Source organism: Siphateles boraxobius, unplaced genomic scaffold (assembly GCF_051911475.1).
Source record: "Siphateles boraxobius isolate OS27281-9 unplaced genomic scaffold, OSU_SipBor_1 3, whole genome shotgun sequence".
Lineage (NCBI taxonomy): Eukaryota > Metazoa > Chordata > Actinopteri > Cypriniformes > Leuciscidae > Siphateles > Siphateles boraxobius.
The window spans coordinates 3,468,331-3,489,908 of NW_027508919.1; the positions used below are offsets into that span (position 1 = coordinate 3,468,331).

Sequence of the window (21,578 nt, forward strand, 5' to 3'; positions counted from 1 at the left end):
TATTTTGTGGCTTTTTGATTCATATTCAGCATGTTTATAGAACTTTCTCAAAGCTGTCCATTTATATTTATTTATCACACGGCCTAGAGAGTGGCCTACTCTTTTTTTTTTTTTCCTTCACTCGCTGAAAATGCAGATCTGACTAGTGGCCTCACGAGCCAGATGCGGTTCGAGGTTAGAAAATCTCCGACGTAAACAGGATGTGAACAATTTCCAGACACCGACCACTCACGGAACGCCAAATTTAAACGCTTGGGTTCAGGGTTTGTGGTGACATGGCAGAAAGAACAGTGGGCGAAAAGCAGGCCGTCCCGCTGTGGCGAAATTGCCTGCAGGATGCGTTTTAAATGCACCATGTGATCGCTTTGATTTGTATAATCTTGTAGTGCCCCTTCACACCCTATAATGCAGAGTGATATAATTTTGTCTGATCTGTGGGAAGTCGGAAGGAATTTTGGCCTACATATATCGCCTGTTTGTTTTCTTTCTGCCTATGAAGCCTCAGGGTGCCCTTTAAAAACCTATAGCTGCTGGCATGGCGTTAAAAGTTTGTTATTGAGTGAAAAACTTTGCTTACATGTTTATCTGTGGCCAGTGAGAATGATCTATAGGGAATGACAGGGTTTTTCTAAAACAAGCGAATTCCTCTCTCTTGCTCAGTGAAAACAACTTTTATAACTTGAATGAAAAGGGGATGCAAAAGGGAGAGAGTTAGAAGCAAATTGTTACATAACAGTCCCTATAATGAATCAACAAAAATAGTTCTTGTTGCTTACGCAATGTTGACTCAGCATTCTCCGCAAGAGCAGATTTGGGAGTGCAAATATGAAACCTTAGGGCATTAAAGGGGACAATCAGCCGTCTCAGGGCCGTGTGGTTTGGGAAGAGCGGCCTGGGTATAAGAGTAGCTTGGGACACATGGTTTCATGGGGTGTGAATGGGAACATGTGTCGTGAGAGTTGCTTATTAGACTCGACTGTGATCTCAGTTGCTCAATGAACAATCAGCCACCGGTTGAATCCTCTCTGATACTGTAGATTAACACTTTTAAGAGTTTTAACTACATTCCTGTAGCTCAAACCTGAACGCAATCTAAGTCGCTTTGGATAAAAGTGTCTGCCAGAATTCATAAATGAGAAACAGTTCTAAATTAGGGTTATTATAACTAAAATGTTTGCGTTTTGGTAAAAATGTTATACAAGCCTCAAAGTATACCTGTAATGTTATTAGTTCAATAAATGCTACAGTTTAAAAATATTCATGTGCAAGTAGTTTGTGGCCATAAATATAAATTAATTTAATATTATCCTAATTTTTCAGGTAAGTTGTCATCCCAGTATCTGAGAGCAGTTCTGGTTCTTTGCACATCCAAATTTCACAAAGACATATATACTAAAGATTGCCTTGGAAATATGCAAACTGCAGCACAAAATTGTGTGCAAGGAAGCCATTTACTAAATGTGATAGTCTAGACATTGTGTGTGTGTGTGTGTGTGTGTGTGTGTGTGTGTGTGTGTGTGTGTCTCTGTGTGTGTCTCTGTGTGTGTGTGTGTGTGTGTCTCTGTGTCTGTGTGTGTGTGTGTGTGTGTGTGTGTGTGTGTGTGTGTGTGTGTGTGTGTGTGTGTGTGTGTGTGTGTGTGTGTGTGTGTGTGTGTGTGTGTGTGTGTCTCTGTGTGTGTGTGTGTGTGTCTCTGTGTCTGTGTGTGTCTCTGTGTGTGTGTGTGTCTCTGTGTCTGTGTGTGTCTCTGTGTGTGTGTGTGTCTCTGTGTCTGTGTGTGTGTGTCAGTCTTACAACAAACTCAACAAAATGATATACACTTTTATAGGGAGGATGTCAAACAAATTCTTTACTGCATTACAAATATTTCACAATGCCCTAATAATTATAAAAATAAATGCTAAATTGTAACCTCCACTACAGCAGTTACTAAATTACTTGTGAATGCATACATGAATATAAAAATAACTTATTTATAGTTTTGTTTATATAGGGCACTAACCCTATAGTGTTGGGAGATGAGGCCGAATGTTGCTTCACACCTGCATTCCTATATATAAAGTTAATGTAAAGCTTTAGCTTTCCACCGATATTGCTCAAAATAGGGCTTGAAGTTATTAAAGATAAACTATGTAACTTTTATTGTTCAAAATGAACAAGAATCAACATTGTCTTGGCTTTTCAGAGGTGGTGAGAACTGAGGGGTTTGAAATGTTGTTTCGTGAGTTTGTTTGGCCATATAATCTTTAAGCTATTAAGGTTAAACGTATTTGTCTTGCTCTACTAATGCTTGGAAGACAAGTATGGTAGCGAGATGCCTAAATTATGTTGTTGAAGTTGCGGAAGTGAAGGGATGCCAAAAAAAATGTATAGGAAATTCCGTGTCTATTAATGGGTAAAGCTTCAGCAAGTAGCTACAGTCATGCAGACCCGAAGCACAACCCAAACTATGTTCCTCTACAAACTGCTTTTTTAATTATACATTATATAATCGTTTAGCAAACGCAATAGTTTTTCATACAGCACAAAATCCATGGTAGAAAGGTGGTCAGAGTTGTGAGATATAAACTTGCAATTGTGAGATAAAAAGTTGCATTACCTTTTTTCGGTGGCGGAAACAAGCTTCCACAGATTTGTGCATCTCACGCTTTTAGTAAAGGACATCATATTTGTGGAATGTGCCTAAATATTACTGCCAATGGGGGAAATTCAGAAAGAGAAGAACTGAGAAAGTATTTAGAGAGGCTAGAACTGATTTAAATTAAACTATTATGTCATTTAGGGTGTAATACGTAAGACTATCGGGTTCCTGGCATCTCACAACATGAAGAGACGTTGGTGTTATTGAAATGTTTGACCCGTAATGCCCATCTGCGGATAAGCGCTCAAGCCAAAAGTGAATCATGGCTTTAAATGTAAACCGTAGCATGGAAACACAAATTAAGTGGTTACGAAATGACTTCATGTCATCTTAGACAACTTCATAGTCTGATTTTGCTTTTGACTCGTTATTGTTGATGGTGGAAATTTAATTTGTTTTGACTTTTCTAGCCACTGTCTATATAAATGTGGTTTTTAGCTAATCAAAAACAGCTATATTGACCCTTCAGAAGTACAAATGATGTGGTCTCACTCGCTGAATAAAAGAATAATAAACTTTAATTTCCCTTTTGTGGTGTCCAATACAGAGAAGCAAATCATTCTAGAACATTCCTCTAGATAGAAACCAGCACACCACCTCATTGCCAATGTATTTGTATCCTTTCAATTCAGAATGTGAAATCACCAACCACACAAATGGAAAAAAAATTATCTGAAAAAACAGTCATGGAATTTATGATCTGTAATGTAATGTTCATGCCGTGAAGCTGATGAGATGTGAAGTGTTTTAATGTGTTAAGATTTTTAGGGGTTACTATAACATGTCTTGCATCCTGTTTTTACATCAACTCCCAAGACAAAAATAAATTTGAGAACGCAATTATGCATTATGAATTTTCTCTGCCAAAATATCTAAACTGTATCTGCTTCAACCGTTCTAAAAGCAACAGCTGTTATTGATTAGTCTTTAACTCTAATAAGTGGAAAGTATATTGCAAATGTACTTGAAGACCTTTTCTGGGCAGTTATGTCTATGAAGTGATCTGTACTTCATACTATACCTAAAACATCTTTGCTTTAGCGATTATATGTTGTTTGATGTACCATGTCATAATCATCTATATGCATAGTTTCTATCAACATTCATTTACAAGTTCTCGAACACATCTGGGTGTTCATATGGTGGTTTACAAGTGGTTTGCCACTGCAAGGATGATCAGTTGTTCTTCCTGTCAGTATCCTGAAAGAGAGACATCTTGGAAGGTAACAAGCCTTTAAACAAAGCTGAGCTGTTTGAATTTTTGCTCCAGGAGTGGCATAAAGTCACCCAACAGCAATGTGACCGACTGGTGGAGAGCATGCCAAGACGCACGAAAGCTGTGATTGAAAATCATGGATTATTCCACCAAATATTGATTTTTGAACTCAAAACATTAGTATCATGTTGTTTAAAAATGAATATAAACTTGTTTTCTTTGCATTATTCGAGGTCTGAAAACATGGCATCGCTTTTGTGATTTTGACCAGTTGTCATTTTCTGCAAATAAATGCTCTAAATGACAATGTTTTAACTTGAAATTTGGAATACATGTTGACAGTAGTTTATATAATAAAACAGAAATGCCCATTTACTCAAACACGTACATATAGTAAATCCAGAGAAACTGCCAATTTTTCAGTGGTCACTTAAAGATAGGGTAGGTAATTTAGGAGAGGCTAGCAATAGCGAGCTAGCTTTGAAAGCATGAGATCCCACCCTCCCTTCAGAGCGTCTCCAAAGCCACACCTCCTTCAAAACGCATGAATGCTTACAGCAGGGAGCAAACTAAAGTGTCACCAGAGACAGTTAAACTACCTCATGTCTCAAAGCACATAACATTACAATAATAATGACCATAAACAACTTAAAGAGATCCTTCCACAGATGATACACATTTTGACCACTTACTTAGTTATTGCTATCGGGATGTGAAGAGACTTTCAAGCAGCATTACAAAATATGTTTCTGGAACAAATCACCCACCCTGGCTTTAATTTATTCCAGAGCTGTATTTTATTCAGTTACTCCATTGTGATTAAGTATATTTTACACAATTACATATCTGAATTTTCATTAACACTAAACTCCTTTACGTGTTGTACCCACACCACACATCCGTGCGACTCTGGCTACTTCTAAAGCAAGAAAATGCTAAACATTTTTACTCAGAAATCAATTGCAGTCACGGTCGAGTTACGTAACTAAACAGGTTCCGGTTGGAGAAATCAATGTTGTTGGTGTAGAAGTTGTGTTAGGTGGGGCTGAAGGGCAGAGGTAGAATTTAAGGGTACATTGGAAGCCCTGCGGAAAAGCTCCTCTGTAAACCGCCACATGTGTACAAACCCTCTTCCCTCTAAATACCCCCTTCACTCTGCAACCGGCATTTATCCCCACAGCCTGGGCTATACAAAAGCCATTCCTGGAGCGGTCTCACGCTGGGACATATCGTTACTCGCTCCCTCTCTCATTCGCCTCGTCTTCCCACACCAAGGGCATTTAAAATCTCATCGAGCTCATGCTGTGAAAGTTCACCATCGAAATCGTTTCTTTTTGTATACTTTTGTCTGTAAAATATGTTTGGATAGATGTAGATGTCCGCTCCGGGTAGGTAAACGTTGTGTTCTGAGCAGGTCTGTGTGTGCATGTTAAGCCACAAGCTACAAAATATAATATTTGTACAAACATCTGAATGATTTAAGCTATGTTGCGCATCTTTTAGGCAGGATACAACTTGAGAAAACTTAAAACAGACTTTTTAGCCTATATCAGATAACCACGAGGGGGCGCCTACTAAATGTGTCTGTGCTTCAATACTAACTGAGATATATATCCAGCAGCTGGAACATATTGTACAAACCAGCCGAACCGTAAGGAACGTAAGCCCCTGCTGGTAGATGATGTAACTACATCCTCTAACCAAAAACATCTTTTCATTGGCCCTTCAAAAGTAGCTGTGTTCTCTCTGCAAATAAATTATTATTATTATTATGATAGGAGAAAAGGTTTGCCATTTTCCAGGTATTATAGACAGTTGTCAAAGAAATAGAAAGAAGCATCACTCAACAACCACAACTGTATTTTTTTTGTATTCATGAAAATAAAACTATAACCTCAAACTTTGGCACACAAATAAAATGACATTTCAATGATGTGCATCTTATATCAAAATGTCTATATTTGCTCAGAGTTGGCTATATCATGCAAAATATAAAAAGTTCAATTTTTATAACTGAAGAAATGCAGATTAGGCAAGGCACTAAAAAACACTCCTAAAATATAACGGCATTGATGAGTTTTTGGTTAAAAAGCAGAATACTAACCTATTACATTTACATACAATTTACAGTTCTTTATTAAATATTTTAATGACTAAAATGTGACAAATGATCACTGCAATAGTGTCTTAAAGGGATAGTTCACCCAAAAATAAAAAATAATGTCATTAATTACTCACCCTCGTTCCAAACCTGTAAGACTTTCGTTCATCTTCTGAACACAAATGAAGATATTTTTGATGAAATCTGAGAGCTTTCTGTCCCTCCATTGGCAGCTACGCAACTACCACTTTGACACTTCAAAAAGTTTATAAAACTAATCCATAGGAATTGAGCGATTTAGTCCAAATTTTCTGAAGACTTGATCGCTTTATATGATGAACAGAATTTAGGAGTCTAAATTGTGGCATCTATCAGTCAACATAAACAGAAGCTCAACTGAAACCGCTTGACGCACAAGAACAAACTTCTTACTGAAGCTCAAACGTGCTGCGTAAAATGAGAATGAACCTCATTGGTTCTCTCACGTCAAGTGAACAATGCTTGAGCTTCTGTTTACCACAACTGATGTGTGAGTTGATCAATGTTTATATGTGAATAAAAGCCTAAATTCAATCTGTTCATAGAGCGATCGTGTTTCTTCAGAAAATGTGGACTCAATCGCTCAATTCATATGGATTAGTTTTACGAACTCTGTATGAACGTTTTGAAGCGTCAAAGTGGTAGTTGCAATTGAGGGACAGAAAACTCACAAGTTTCATCAAAAAGTTCATCATTTGTGTTTCAAAGATGAAAGAAAGTCTTAAAGGTTTGGAACGACATGAGGGTGAGTAATTAATGACCGAATATTTATTTTTGGTGAACTATCCCTTTAACCAGTTTAATCAACAAATTTAAAAAAAAAAGATGTTTAACGTGGGTGATGTTACCTCAGCTTCATCTGGATATCGATAGTCAAGGCAAGCAAATGTGGGATAGGGATATTTAGGGCATATTTCAGCAAGTGTTGTAGGGCGTCTTGGGATTAGAATTTGTTATGCACAATAAACATTTAAAAGTTTGAAGTCAGTAATATATTTTTTCTAAATAAGACTTTTATCCAGCAAGGACGCATTAAATTGATCAAAATGTTCTTTTGAACTTTCTATTCATCAAAGAATATGAAAATATGAACGATTTTCAACATTAATAATAATAATAAGAAATGTTTCTTGAGCAGCAAATCAGCATATTAGAATGATTTCTGAACGATCATGTGACACTGAAGACTTATTATGCTTATTATTAGACTAGTAATAATGCTGAAAATTCAGCTTTGACATCACAGCAATAAATTAATTAATAAATTAAGTTATTTGCAATTTAATTGCAAAAATATTTCACATCATTACTGTTTACTATATTTTTCTAATTAAATAAATGCAGCCTGGGTGAGCATAAGAGACTTCTTTCAAAAACAAATATTACCAAAGTCCCTATGTTATTCTATAGACTTTGATATTACTGACCCCAAACTTTTGAACGGTAGTTTACACACTTCAGAAACAGTATGCTATTCTGAACAAAACCTCTTCATGTTTGTCTGAGAAATTTTCATTTAAGCTATATTTACATGCGTATTTGTGATGGTCTGCATCAGTTATGTTTGGCATCTTAAACTGTGATGTGTAAAGCAAAGAGCTCTTGACCCAAATGTTCATTTCTCAGGTCTGAGGTGGGGGGGTTGGAGTGTGTGCTGGGGGTTGTAGTTCACTACTGATCTCCCTCTGTAGTCCAGTAGACGGCGAGCGGGGAATCTGTCTCGTCATGCTCCTTCTCTTGGGTTTGCGTTGGCGGTTCTGTCCGGCTGGTTTGACACGATCGCTAAGAGCGTCTGAAGACTCGTCGATGTACGCCAAGTTCTCGCCAAAAAAGTCCAGAAGGGAGGGATGGGGCGGACTGCAGTTGTCAATCACGATGACAGGAACATCCTTTCGACTTTCCAGTGATCTCTGAGACCCCTCGGCTCCAGATTCCAGGTCCTCTGAGTTAGGGGAATCGGACTCATATTCCGACCAGGATTCTGACGGCGTCTCGGATTCAGAGACTGATCCTGATTCTGATTTTGAAGGGGACGTGGACATGGCTCTGGACCCGGGTCTCGATGCTGGTTTCAGGTCTACCCGTGAGATGGATCTTGACGCAGGTCCTACGGTCAGCCTCGATCCTGGTCTCGTCCCATCTAACCTATACCACGACCTGGATCGGGACAGCACTTCAGACCTACTATCAGGCGCTTGGGTATACTTGCACGACGGCCACCCGAGGATCAGATGTCCGTTCTCTCTGATAACATCGGCATCGAGGGAGATTCCATGAGCCAATCCTGCCGTGCTCAGTCTTGGGCGGCGATGATGGCGGTGGCGCTTTCTTCTGCGTCTCCGTTGGAGCTGAAAGGGGTCGTTGAGATCCAGTGGCACTGGGATACGGAAGTCCATGGACATGTTCTGGATGTTCTGAGACCAGTCGGTGGCATGAGCTCTCAGCTCCTCCATCTAGAAGAGAAATATAGTACCATTAAAACTCATTTATGGGGGGAAAGTGAGAATAACCCCTGCTTTTTGAAATACAAATAGTAAAAATGTGCATAATGTTGCCATACTATTTGTTGGACAAATCCTATAATCTCACACACTATACACTTACAGTTAAACATTTTGGGATCAGATCGTTTTTCTTAAAATCTCTTTTACACTCAACAAGGCTGCATTTAATTGATCAAAAATACAACAATATTGTGAAATAGTATTACTATTGAAAGTAACTGTTTTCTATATTAATATATTTTAACATATGAATTTGAAATTTGAATTGAATTGAAGTGAATATGACATATAAAAAGCTGAATTTTCAGCATCATTACTCCAGTCCTCAGTGTCATGATTGTTCAGAAATCATTATAATATGTTGATTTGCTGCTCAAGAAACAATTCTGATTATTATCAATGTTGAAAACAGTTGTGCGGCTTAATAGTTTTTGTGGAAACCGTGATACATTTTTTTTTTCCAGAATTCTTTAATGAATAGAAAGTTCAAAAGAGCAGCATTCATTTGAAACATAAATCTTTTGTAACATTTAAAATGTGTTTACTGTAACTTATGATCAGTTTAATGCATCCTTGATGAAAAAAAAAGTATTAATTTCTTTTCTTTTTTTAATTAACTGTAGTGTATATCTCACATACGATTAATGTGCAAATTGGGATGCAGGCAGCCTAACTGACTCAAATTTGGTCTACTGATTAATCTGCTAATTTTTTTTTTTACAGTAGACAGAAAGGAACCTTCATATCAACATTTAAAGTAACCACAATTCCTTCCTATCAATTGGTTATGATATAATATTTAGGGGTGGATTTATATTGAGTAGTTGGTACTACAATAATAGACCCAAGTTGAAAAACTGAAATTGTTCATTCTCTCTGTCTCACCTCTGCACGCGTCTTCTTTGACAGCACTCTAAGCCAGTTCCCAATCATAGTGAGGATGGATGCAAAATACGCCAGACCAAACACGATCCACAACCACACCAATGGCTTGTACAGGGGAGTCCCATCTCTTCTGTTCTCTGAAGTAGAGAAGAGAGAAGGGTAATGACTCAGGGCTGGTGCGGCCTGGCGGTTAAAAGCTCAGGACTGGTATATGGGGAAGATTGCTGCATGGTTTGAGGATTGAGCCATGATTAATCACCTTTGTGCTCACGAGCAAAGCACTTCAATGAATATTCTGAGTTAAATACAAGTTAAGCTCTACCAATAACATACACTACCATTCAAAAGTTTGAGGTCGGGAATAATACTATTAAAACAGTAATATTGTGAAATATTGTTACACTTTTAAACAGCTGCTTTCTATTTGAATATATTTTAAAATGTAATTTATTCCTGATGCAAAGCTACATTTTCAGCATCATTACTCCAGTCTTCAGTAACACATGATCCTTCAGAAACATCCTAATATGCTGATTTGATGCTCAAAAAACATTTCTTATTATTATCAATGTAAATAATAATAAAAATGCATAATATTTTTGTGGAGACCATGATAGTTTTTTAGGATACTTAGAAGAATATGTTTAAAAGAATAGACTTTTTTTAATAGAAATCTTTTTTTACAACATTATACATTTCTTTAATGTCACTTTTGATCAATTTAATTAATCTTTGCTGAATTAATGTATTAATTTCTTACAAACAAACAAAAAAAATGTATATAAATAACCGGTAATGTATATTGGATGCTTTCAATTACCACATTAATGTAAATCTGTTACAGGTTTGTTACAGATTGATGCCTCATTATCATTGACAAAAAAAAGAGATAATTTAGTCACTAAAATAGAAAATGGACTTAAATATGGCATGACAACATACTTACTAAAAAAAAACTAAAAATGAACACTGGCCTGTTCAAAGTTTGATTGTTGAATACATCACATAAAAGTTATAAAGGGAACACTGAATTTAAATCGAGTGCATGTAACTTCCTTTATAAAGAGTACTGTACGTCACTTTGGACAAGAGTCTGTTAAATGACAAATTATTAACTAACATCTCAAACGATTCTCACAGATAAAAGATTAGTGCATGCACTGTCTAATATTACAGCTATTATAATTAGTGTCTATGGCTTTAAAATACACATAATTAGATGATATAAATGTCTGCAACGTCATTGCTGTCTGGATCCAATGACCACAAAACATCCTGCAGTTCCAGGCGTAATACAATCTTGAGTTCTTTAACAGAATTACCATACGCTCACATGACATAGTAAACTAAATAATATGTAATGATTATTGTATGTAGACATGATAATTATCTGTGCACCTGCCACATAGTCCCCAAAGCCCACCGTGGTAAGAGTGATCACGACAAAGTACACTGCTTCCAACAAGCTCCAGCTCTCCACTTCCTGAAACACCATGGTCGGCACGGCAATGAAGACTAAGCAGCCAATCAGGATGGAGAAGACAGCGGAGATTACGCGTACACTGGTGGGCTTCACACCCTTGCGCTGTTCAGCAGAAAACAATCATGGCGAAAATGATTAAAAGATAGCAACATCCTGACAACTGTGGGATTATAAATTTAAGAATCAGTTTAAGATCTGCTGATCAAAAGTCCAAACCAAACATCACTTTAACTATATTGTATTTGGCATTCAAGATGAACACGATGGCATCAGTTTACTAATTAGATTTAATAGTTTCCAGTGAGGAGAACTATCTTCTTTTGAAGGCCCTGGTTACACCTGGTATTAGGATGCGTTTTGGTCGATCGGATCACAAGTGGACGACGCTAAATACAGGTGTAAACTGGGTCTAAAACGTTTTGAGCTTGTCCACTTTCAACCACTTCCAGAGGTAGTTGAAAACGCATTCGCCCGGATTGCTTTCGTAGTGTTGACATTCATGTGGTCGAATGCATTCGAACAGCCACAAAAGACGCCTACTAATGCGTGAACATTATGGGAAGAGCTCTAGATAGACGGGATTTAAGCTGTCAGCTGAAGACCCAGGTTTGGTTTGAAGATGAAAACATACCAAGCACAATGTTCTCTCACCATTCCTGATTTCTAACACACACTCACAGCGTTCGGTTGGTCTTGTGGCTGGCAGAGCAGAAACTAAAGCTGCAACTCTCCGTGTGTTTTATGTCATCTCTGGGTGCATTCATATGTAAATTGTGTGAGCTTATTTCATCCATTAGAACGAAAGATCTGAAAAATACCATTAATTTACCCGCCCATAGATCCTTCCCTCCAAGAAATCAGGACAGACGTGGTTAAAATTGGACAAAAGAGACAGATTAAAACACATTGATGCAATATGCCATCACTTACTGTTTTTTCTCCTCATGCACATTATTACACAGTTATTGAACTGAACTGACTTAAGTTGAATTTTGACTACTGTCTTTTCAGAGCTGCTTTACAGAAGAATTTGATGAAGTTTGATTCTGTTATTTATTTTCATGTATATCACTGTAAAGCTGTTTTGAAACAATCTGTATTGTATAACGCACTGCAGAAATAAAGGTGACTTGACTTAATCTGAATTTGTAATGAGAAGCCACTCACCAAAAACAAGGTCTCAACCCTTGCCACCGCTCTCCGCAGCAGCGTGCCCAGGTGGTCTCCAACCCCTGCTAACAGTATCCCAAACATGGGGATCCCCACCAGAGCGTAGAATATACAGAACAACTGACCACCTTTCGTCTTGGGCGAGATGTTTCCAAAGCCTGGAGAAGAGGAGAACTTCAATCTCACAAGATGATGATGTTATAAAGTGAAAAATGTGTTCATCTCACCAATGGTGGTGATGATGGTACCACAGAAGAAGAAAGCATTGGATGGATCCCATCTGCTGGTATAATTTGATGTGCTTCTGGCATCCACACCTGCCTCAATGGCATCAACCACTTTCTAAAGAGAAAAGATGATGGATTTATCTACGATGCTTCAAACTGTCAACAGAGAATGGGAAAAATTATATATGTAAACTGTAAAATATATTTTAACTGTAAACTAACATGAGCAAACAATCAACAACTATTTTTTTATTAACTAACAAAGATTAATAAATGCTGTAAAAATATCTTTCTCACTGTTAACTTTTTTTAACAGTGAGAAATACAGTATAATCTTACAGCATTTATTAATGATGAGACCTCATTGTAAAGTGTTACCAGCTATTCAATGAATAAATACTATAATAGTATATAAATAATATTTAGCATTTTTCTAATTTAATAAAAACATTTCATTACAAATTCTATTATCGGCAAAGTTGATTGATTTTCCCAGCATTCATAATGACCTCCATGAACTCTCTCAGACTGTAAGGCGTGACGCAGCTGTGGTTCTGTAGGAAAGCCATTCGAGACGTCATCAGCTCACGGTGAGCCCATTCCTCCCTGGAGGACTCCAGCCAGCCGAACACCAGAGCTCCCAACACCAAATACAGCAGTACGGCTGCCAGGATGGTCAACAGAGTTGAGTACCGCATGGCTACGAGGGGCTGGTGACGTCAAACAAGATGCTGCATACTGTGGATGAAGGTTGTGGAAACACTGACAATCATGTGTCCATCAAGTTAGGTGGAGCGAAGAGAAGAACGTCAAGGGAAATGGTCACAATAATTATCTCTGGTTATCATGACAAAAGTATTTTGCAAAAAGAATTTGGAGTCACTCAAAAGTGTCATGAATCAAATATCTGAATGTCATTGCACTAGATAACAAAATTTAAAACAAAAAGTGACTTTTGATTGATCTTGAACTTTCAGGTGACATGTTCAGCTTGAAAAGTGTTACATGTAACCATTTTTTGTTATCTATTGTCTTGACATTCATTTTTTTTTAAGAATGGCCTTAAGTAACAATATTTCTAAGGTCACGGTATATGTAATAGAAAACAGAGATTAATTATTTACCTTATGCAATAAGGTTTTCCAATTCCACCGTTTTCTCCTTCTCCTCCTCCATATCAGTTGTTTACTGTAGTGGTTTATACACTCTTTTCTCCGTACAGCCTCTTTCACTGGCCCGAACAAAAACCTGTGACAAATAATGGTCAAAAATGCTCTAAACAACCTGAAACTGACTCCAAATCAGCTTTGAGCTTTAGGAGGCTTGACCCAGTCCAGACACATAACAGGAGAGCGGTGAAGGCACAGAGGTAGACAACACATGACGCCATTGAAACAGAACTTCAAGCAAAGGTCTATGTAAACAGATTGTTTAACGGCCCTCTGACAGGATCTTAATGCTCACCAGGGCTCTCTAGGACTTTCTTTGTAGATGCATGGTTACCATATATTATGGTACAAATTATGTTGTCACTTTCTGTATTTGCAATCAGTTTTATTTTACTGTGTTCTGTTTCATATTGCATTTATATGCACATAAACTTTCCAGTGGAATAGAAAAATACAATAAAGTTTATTTGTTAGTTTTTGCAAAGAACATTCAATGGTTACAGCTCTTACAAATTGGCATAGCTGGGTATAACAAATACAAATAAAACATTTTTGTAATGAAAAAAAAGCTTAAATATTTTATTTATTAAAAGAAAATGACTTTGGTATCACAGATAACAGACGTACATATGTTTAAAATAGATAGCAGTCCAACATACTTCAACCAAGTAGCCTACTGTTACATCAAATAATAGGCTACAATTGCACACTATCTATATTAAGTTTTTTTTGTGCATTCAAAATTAATCTTCCAATTCAAAGGAAATTACTGTTGTTGTTTTTTATGAGTATTTGCAATGCAACAGGCTCAAACAGTAACTGTTTACCTTAGGCTATATCTATTTCCAAATGTGGCTATTCATTAAATGTGTATAATCCTTTACGAGGCATGTTCGTAAGGGAATGTTTTCTTACCTCAGCGCGCGGTTCCGTCGGGAGTGTGTGACGGTGAGGAGTTCCCTTTCTCCAGCAGAACACTGTGAAGATACACACACTCCTCAGGACTTTCCCCATTCCCAAGTCTTACGTGAACCTGCCAACATGAGAAGAAAAAGAGCAGGGAAGAGACCGAGAGAGGAGGGGAGGAGAGAGCTCTGTTCGGCATAGACACAAATGAAAGCTGACAGTTTATTAATCTGTTTCAAGTGTTTAAAACATTTTTGTTGAGCACTCTTCTCTCATCTCTTTGTATGTCAACCCCTGCGGTATATCTCGATTTAGATTTTTTGCATATTATAGGCTCCAAAGGCATAAAAACTTGGACGGAGTGGAGCAGTGTTCATTGCTGTCATGAATGTTTGTCCAATCACTGCATTGGGTCCGACATCACACGTCATCAGCGCAATACGTAAGGCTAGGCAGAGTTGTAGACACAGGGTGCATCACAATACTCAAATTGTTTCCTTGTTTCCCTGCTCCTCCGTCCTCCAGCCTGTGACACGTAATCTGATCAAAGTTAGCCATCTTGAAGGTCATCCCAATTCTCTAATTGTACCGTGAAGAGGCGAGGAACGAGGAGTGAAGAAGCTTCCTGAGGAGCTATGACAGAGGATTCACAGGTGTACTTCTTGTCGAGAAACCTGATGCACATATAAATTCTCCTCCCCTTCACATCTGTCACAATCATTTTAATTTATGCTTCACCTTTGCAGTTTAAATAAACCATATATCACACATATTTCAACAGTTTCTACACTATCAATGGCGAAATGAATCTGCAGCAGTCAGGTGGTACAAGCAAGAGCTCTAAGTTATTTACGTTCATTATTATTATAATATGATGTGCTTTGAGACAAGGTCATTTAACACCGTCTCTCATCTTGTGACACTTTGCAGAATCTGCTGTGTGTGTTGTGTGTTTTGAAGGAGGTGTGGTTTAGGAGACGCTCTGAAGGGAGGGTGTGATCTCATGATTTCAAAGCTAGCTCGCTATTGCTAGCTTCTCTGAAATTGCCTACCCTACCTTTAAATATTAATCATTATGAACATTAGAAATGAACAATGATAAATGCACGAAAAATAACCTTATGATGTCCAGAAATGAATTTTAGTGTTATGAGACAGAACTCGTTTAAGGTGATAGTTTCATCCTTACATCATCTATAATACAGTATGTTGTTAGTCTTGAGAGTATTTACATCAATTATTACCTCTTGGACTGGTGGTATATTTTTTGTTAAGCGTGCCAGAGGTTCTGGGCTCTAAATTTGCCAGTTTTTTTTTCTCATTAAACCCAAAGATGTTCATGAGTGATAGTATATTAAAAGTAGGGAATGATGTCAGCCATGGTGATGACCCAGCACTAAATGGACTAGATGTCTGTCTTCAGTAGACAAAAGCTCAATGGTAAATTAACATCAAACATGAAAGCTCAGAATTCAAAACATTCACTGTAAGAACCACAGTGGGTCCTCTGGGTCCAGCCAAAGCTGAAGAGAGAATAAACAGAAGTCTCTGAGCGAGCTGATGTAGAGAACAAAATGGCCCTTAAATCCTTTAAAAGCTCTGATATGGGATATCACATCTCTAGACATGCCTTTGATTTCTGCTCCAACAATGACTAACATTTTGCTTTTGAAAATACAAGTGCATAACACCATGTTCATGAGTTATCCGAATCTATTATTACATTATTCTGCAAAACAGGTTGTAATTTAACTGTGGACATTACATGTGATTAAAGCAGTTTTGCGTGATGCCAACAGTACTTTTTTTTTTACAGATGAATTGAAGAGTTCATGTTCTCTGCTTCACAACATTTCTAACAACCTGTTCAGCCAAAAGACACAAATGAAGAATCTTTAAAAACACAGAGATTTGGTAACAGTTGCTAAGCGCTGAATCCATTTTTCTTAGAAAGGCTGCATATAGATCTGCTGCACATTAATCTAAAAAGTCTTGTGTAAAAATAATATGCAAAGTAACAAAAGTACGGGGTAAAGCTTGTTTCAAATTCACAAACAAAATATATGGAAATAAACAAATAAAGAAAATGAGATCCACAAATAAATGGCTTTTCACAAAAAAATAAATAAAGTAAAGCTGATTAAATTTGAGTGTAATTTGCAACAGTCACTGGCTGATTTTATTATATGGTATGGTATATTGATTTAATTGCTATATAAATCAATATAATAGATAGTCAAAAATATTTGAATATGAGAAAAGTGCGGATACAAGACAAAACAAGCCTAGCTTTGTAGGAGATAGTGTAAAACATTGTTTCTGTCATTTAAAAAATATTTATTAAAAAAAATGCTTTGGTTGACCAATCAAAATTAAGTATTTCAAAGACCCATGTAATAATGCAAATTACCCAAATAACTCCAAATTAAACTTGCAAAGATTTCTAGAATGCAAAAAGAAAACAACCCATCAACATGGACATTTGGATTTCATTTACGTTTAATAAATGTAAACATTCCTAACTGAAAATTCTACAAACCATTTGACATTTAGAAAAAACACACACAAATACCAAGATGACAGCGAATCAGATAACAGATTAATCTAATCAAAAATGTATCCATTTCTCAAACCTTCTCAAATACTTCATTACAAAGAGACAGTGATATAAATAAACCACTGTGCGTTATAAAGCTGTTAGATGACAGAGAGAGAAAGAAACAGTCTGACAGTGAATCGCCATACAAGGAACGGAAACAGGCTCAGGTTGATCTGAGTCACACCACACACACACACACTCTCTCTCACACACACACACACACACACACACACACACACACACACACACACACACACACACACACACACACACACACACACACACACACACACACACACACACACACACACACACACACACACACACACACACACACACACACACACACACACACACACACAAAGGCAAGCCTTCAAAAAGTGTCTGTCAATAAATAAGACTATTCACAAAAATTCAAGTCTCTAAAAGAGGGGATATCTCCACCTTTACACAAACACAAATATATTACATTGGTATTTCAAAGCTAATTTTTAATCGGCTCCATTACTCCAACTAAACTATATGACATCAATATACAAAATAAGGCACTGCCTGTCAGCTGATGAGAACAACCAAGAAAAAGATAGCACAAAACTTCTAATTCTAATTCACATGACGGGGCAGGACTCTCGAGCGTCTTGGTGATCAGATGACATCGTTGACGCTTACAGTAGGATTAAAGAGGCAGTTAAATTCCTTCAGTGTGGAAACCTGAAAACAAATATAGATGTTGCTGCTCTGAAATGTGATTTATATTAGTATAACCAGTGGAAATTACTGGAATGCTTCTCTAAATGTGTTTCAGAGCATGCACAGTAAATACGTACGGGAGGTATCAGGTGTGTGCGAGTACTATGGCTCTATTTCATCATCTTCCTCTTTGGGCGTGGCTTCTCTGCGTGGGAGGGGCAGTGCATCAGTTCCCAGAAGTCCCCTGCGCAGGACATACGGACAAGCAGGTCCACTGGGGATGTCAGCAAATCCTTCAGGAGATAAAAAGGTGTGAAGACCATTCAGTCTTATAATAAATGTACAACTTTCTTCATTTGACAACAAAGAGAGACATTTTGAAGAATGTTCACGCTACTCGGTTTCCCTTCTTACCCTTCATGACGACCTCGGGCAGGCCGTACGGTTCATATTCGGTCTCGTCGTACGCGGCTGACATACGGTTGCGGTTTTGCCGGATGCGTTCAGCAAGGTGAGCTGGGTCGCTCATGGGGAACACGCTGGATAAGAGAAGTTGGTTTGTAACAGTCTGTGGGGCCCGAGAGAGGGGCGGCGAGTCTGTGGACTCTTTATCGACTTTATCTTGCTCAGTCTCCAGCTGTTCTCCATCTGTCTGGTTGCAGACATGGTTGGGGGAATGTTTGTCCCTCAAATCCAGCTCTCGGGTCTCCTCTGTCTGAGTGGACACACTCTTCACCTCTGTTCTGTTAGAAACGCCAATGACCTCGCTAACCTCTGCCCTTTGACCATGAGCTGGTTCATTCTTGAGTGTTTTTTCCACAGTAGCGTGTTGTTCACTCTGTTTATTTGTAGTATCTCCATGACAATGCCCATGTTTTTCCAAACCAACAGTTTCTATAGTTTCAATCTCATTATGCCCAGTGCATAACACATCAGAATTCTGGGAGTCTGCAGTCTCACAGGACTCTGAGATTGGATTTGAGTTGATTACCTCTGTCTGATAATTGGTTGAGATGGAAACACTTATTAAGGCATCTTCCTGGCTGTTTGCACTGGCATCTGCTGCTTTGGTCTGATCCTCGAGAGACACTGAGGCAATCGGCTGAGACTCTGAATTACTGTAATCTGTTGGTTTGGTGAGTAGAGGGGTGAGCTTGTCTTCAGTGTTACTAGTCATTATATTTGAGACACAGACAGGAGGACTTTTGTTACTGTGGTTAATAGAGCTCCTCTCGCATTCGTGTTGAGCATGTCCTTCGGCCATCCCCTCATTTCCAGTCATAAGGTACTGAAAACAATTACAGGAATAGGTCTGTGATCATTGAAAGGCATTCTATCATAGAAAAAAGAAAGGTCTATCGTCATTTACTCACCATCATGTTACAAATATGCATGCCTATATAAGGGGGGGGGGGGGGGGGGGTTGCTGTGCTTGTTTGTAGGGTGGAACAATGTGGGCTCAAATGTTGTGATTATATTTCAGCATCAGTCAAGTTGAATTGGATATGAATATTAAAAACAAAGAGCAGCTGTTTTATCAGAATATTAGTATTTTTTCTTTTTACAATCAGATACCAAAGGATAGCACAAATTCTGTTTGGGGGTTCAGGGTTGTCATATTAAGAGAAACTATTAAAAAATGTAAATTCAATGTAAATCAATCTGGACCACTTTTATGATTTTCTTAAAATAAGAATCTACAAACAACAAACAACCAAACAATGTACATAATCTAATAAATCAAAGCAATCTCAAAATTAAGCTAACTAGTCATTTCGAAGTTTCAGTTGTCCATCTATGCCAGAAATTATGATCTCTTAACTATTTTTCCCAATTAGGACATTGTTTATTATAAAATGCTATTAATATGCTAATAAATAATGCTAAATGTACATGGGAAAATGCCTTTTTATTGATCACGTCATTGATTTTCAAAAACGTCATTAATCATTCAACTAACTAAGTTTGACAAGTTAGTTGACATATATTATTTTTAACAATTTTACTTTGCTACATTGTTTTAACAAAGTATCAAGTACCATTCACTTTCATTGTGCATTCTGCTGAATTTCTCCTTGTGTCCCACAGAAGTGAGGATTGGAGCAACATGAGGGAAAGTAAACAGCAAATTTTCATTCTTGGAAAAGTACAGTTCAACAACTTCCCATATGTAAATAATGCCATGCGTTATGAAACATTATTTACCTCAGCAGGCCCTTGAGATTCTCTCACATCATGTGTCATTTGGGTTTCAGGTGACACATGCTCCCCCAAGTTGGTCTGGTCGTTTGTCTCATCTAATCCAGAGCGATACGTCACGTCTCCGACAGTGCACAGTCTGCTGTAGAACCATGATGCACCAGAGCACAAACTAAAGGGTCTTGCATTAAGGGTCCTACATAAACATCCCTCATTCACTGAACCTGTGTTTACTTTCCCCATCTCAGAACCAACATACCCATAATTCATGTTAAGTATCTCGCACTGCCTTTTAAATTATTATGAACAAACACAATTTACATTTCTATGTCGCTTATCACATAATTATCTTCAACAAATGCCAGTCAAGGGACATTACCTTGTTGTTTGGGACTGCGTTTGCAGCTTGCTGGGACTGCAGGGGAGGAATAGCTCAAACTCTTTTAGCACGATGGAGGGCGAGTTGTTGCCCACTATTTCTTCCATGGTCGAGAGTTTCCAGATTTCTAGTTCTTCAGCTTGTGTCCTGTTCTGCTCAGAGAGGTGCTGGATTTGGTCCTGTAATACCTGAATCTTTAAAATAAATTAAAAAGAATAAATTCAACATAAAATACATAAATACATGCAAATTAAGGAAACGTTTTTTAACAAATTGACCCTTCGCAGGGAGCTTGATTGACAGGTGATCTGACCAATCATACTTCGCCATCCGCCATTTTGTCCGACAAAGCAGTCAGGAGAGTTAGTAGATTAACATGGGAGGATTTGAAGTTGAAAAACTGAATATACTGACGCCTTTCCGCGCTTAAAACAACATTCCTTCTTATGTTCATTCATGTTTATTTGATGCTATAAATGAACTAGAAGGAAGAGATGATCGGTTCACGAGCAGCTTTAACTGAGGCTCTACAGCGATCTGTCACGTCACATTAAAGAGCCACAAAACGGTATTTATTGTTTAAATTTCTTTTTAAAAATGACCAAATTTGAAAGGTGAGACTTTGTTTAATATGTTTTATATCAAAAGTAACCGAAAAGTAACCTGGTCTGCCCTGTCTGTCAGCGTATTGTCAGTCTCCTCTCTGATCCGCAATGTATTTTTCACTGCGTGAGAACATGGTGTGTGCGTGAGAGCGGCGTAGCTTGTCGGACATAGCGACAGTAAGGAGGGCGGGTCTTTGCGAAGGGTCAATTAGTTAATCTAGGTAACATTAAGGGTTTTAATACTAATACGTTTTTTTTTAAATGAGAAATTACAGTAGTGCAGAATAGTACAATATGATGTTTCAGATTTATCACTTGCTTTATTGTTTTGCATCTGATCTAGAAAAAAGTGACATTGAGACGTTCACACTTGTAGTTCAGTTTGCTTGGTTTGTTTGGTCCAGACAAAAAAAACAAACAAAAAAAGTAGTCCTGATCCGCTTAGTGTTCACATTGCCACTATCACCAAACCTAAAGACACCGAACTTAAAGGCATAGAGATAAGTTCACAACCTGATTGGTAGGCTTTCATTATGCATATTTCGTGATGGAACTTACCAAACATCCAACAATGCTGTTTTCTGGGATAAATGCGCTTGTTTTATATGCGTAGCCTACATATGATGGTATTTTGACCAGCTGAGAACGCATGAAGAGCTTATAAAACGTATAAATGAGTCAAAACAGCAGCAGGAATCCCTCCTTAACACACACAAACAAAGATCTGCTGCGAGGAGACGCGGTTAAAACACCTGTACCGAACTATG

General features: G+C 37.8%; 2 protein-coding genes across 4 annotated transcripts in view; both read right to left on the bottom strand.

The window, feature by feature from the left end:
* Positions 1-7,490: 7,490 nt before the first annotated feature.
* kcnk4a (potassium channel, subfamily K, member 4a) lies at positions 7,491-14,454 on the bottom strand. The gene is made up of 8 exons (XM_077248065.1): positions 14,349-14,454; positions 13,389-13,512; positions 12,774-13,002; positions 12,265-12,379; positions 12,035-12,195; positions 10,783-10,969; positions 9,385-9,521; positions 7,491-8,448 (listed from the first exon to the last, which is right to left on the bottom strand). Exons 3-8 carry the CDS (start codon positions 12,960-12,962, stop codon positions 7,618-7,620), a joined length of 1,620 nt encoding a protein of 539 aa, XP_077104180.1. The 5' UTR covers positions 12,963-13,002; positions 13,389-13,512; positions 14,349-14,454; the 3' UTR covers positions 7,491-7,617.
* A 2,366-nt stretch (positions 14,455-16,820) lies between these two features.
* LOC143756745 (uncharacterized) overlaps positions 16,821-21,578 on the bottom strand; it is a 28,023-nt gene continuing 23,265 nt past the window's right edge. Inside the window, exons 13-17 of one of the 3 annotated variants that reach the window (XM_077247411.1) lie at positions 20,207-20,400; positions 19,834-19,966; positions 18,043-18,916; positions 17,766-17,921; positions 16,821-17,649 (exon numbers count right to left, since the gene is read on the bottom strand). In XM_077247411.1, the coding sequence (XP_077103526.1) occupies positions 17,791-17,921; positions 18,043-18,916; positions 19,834-19,966; positions 20,207-20,400 (1,332 nt within the window). In that variant the 3' untranslated portion in view covers positions 16,821-17,649; positions 17,766-17,790. Of the gene's footprint in view, positions 17,650-17,765; positions 17,922-18,042; positions 18,917-19,833; positions 19,970-20,206; positions 20,401-21,578 lie in introns of all 3 variants that reach the window. The other 2 variants (XM_077247409.1, XM_077247410.1) reach the window with 2 other exon arrangements.